The sequence below is a fragment of the Sapajus apella genome, unplaced genomic scaffold (assembly GCF_009761245.1).
Source record: "Sapajus apella isolate SASKATOON/1434 unplaced genomic scaffold, GSC_monkey_1.0 scaffold15807, whole genome shotgun sequence".
NCBI lineage: Eukaryota > Metazoa > Chordata > Mammalia > Primates > Cebidae > Sapajus > Sapajus apella.
Genome location: NW_022452728.1, coordinates 1 through 1,173, shown reverse-complemented (window position 1 = coordinate 1,173; position 1,173 = coordinate 1). Strand labels below are relative to the sequence as shown.

Below are 1,173 nucleotides of genomic sequence, written 5' to 3'. Positions count from 1 at the left end.
GTCTGACCCCAGGCCGGCATTTATGTTGCAGCCAGCAGAGGCCTCGGAGGTGGCGGGTGGGACCCAACCTGCGGCTGGAGCCCAGGAGCCTGGGGAGACGGCGGTGAGTGAAGCAGCCTCCATAAGACCGCAGGGACCACACCCTGCCTTTTCCTCCCCGCCGCCCGCACGCCTGCCCGGGGCTCCCCTGTGCCCCCTGCTGGTGCTGGTCCAGGCCTGGCTCCTGTGGAGGAAGCGGGAGGCATGCTGGTCTGGCACCAGGCACAGACACCTGTCTCCCCTACCGCCCCTCTTCTCCTCGGTGGCCCAGGCTGTCTCTGGACCACCTCCCTGCCCAGCTGACCTGTGCTTCTGTCCCCAGAGCTCTCTTCCTGCCGTCGCGGTGGAGACCTTTCTGGCAACTGTGGATGGCACCGTGGAGGGTGGCAGCGGGGCTGGGCGCCTGTACCTACCCCCAGGTTTCATGTTCAAGGTAAGCCCAGCCTCTGACTGCTGTGGGCCCTCTGTGCCCTGGTGGGCAGATGAGGACCCTGAGCCCCAGGAGGGTCTGTGATTTGCCCAAAGTCGTGCAGGTGCTACTAGGTCACTCCCAGACGGTGGCATCTGAGCCCCATCGTGTCCTGCTGCTTTCCAGCACTCCTGGTCTCCAAGTCGCCACCTGACCTCCCACTGGCAAGGCCCGCCTCTGTGCAGGGCTGGACGTGGAGGGAAGGTCTGACTTGCTGTCCGCATCCTCCGCAGGTGCAGGCCCAGCAGGACTACACCGCCACTGACACCGACGAGCTGCAGCTCAAGGCTGGCGACGTGGTGCTGGTGATCCCCTTCCAGAACCCCGAGGAGCAGGTGAGGGCCGGGTGGGGCCCCCAGAGCTCACAGGGATGGCAGCAGCCTGGCTGTGGCTGGCACCGCTGTGGCGGGGACTGGCCAGCAGGGGGAAGCGGAGGCCCGTGAGCGCCGGGGCTCCCATGTGACTGCTCCTCCCCTCCCTCCATGCCTGGCCTTTTCCTGTCCTCACCTTTCCTAGGCCCCTCCCCCTGAGGGCCTCCTCTCTCCCTGTCCCCTGCCCCCTTCTTCCTGTAGCCACTGCTTTCTTCCCTCCACGTTCCCCTTTGCTCAGGCGCTCTCTGCTCTGCCTCTGAGTCTCTCCCCGTCTCTCCTGGTGGTTCCCGAGGC

General features: G+C 66.4%; 1 protein-coding gene across 1 annotated transcript; it reads left to right on the top strand.

Moving 5' to 3' along the window:
* The first annotated feature begins 6 nt into the window (after positions 1–6).
* On the top strand, positions 7–951 carry LOC116548573 (myc box-dependent-interacting protein 1-like). Its single transcript, XM_032273959.1, has 3 exons — positions 7–121; positions 362–472; positions 742–951. Exons 1-3 carry the CDS (start codon positions 23–25, stop codon positions 949–951), a joined length of 420 nt encoding a protein of 139 aa, XP_032129850.1. The 5' UTR covers positions 7–22.
* Positions 952–1,173: the final 222 nt, after the last annotated feature.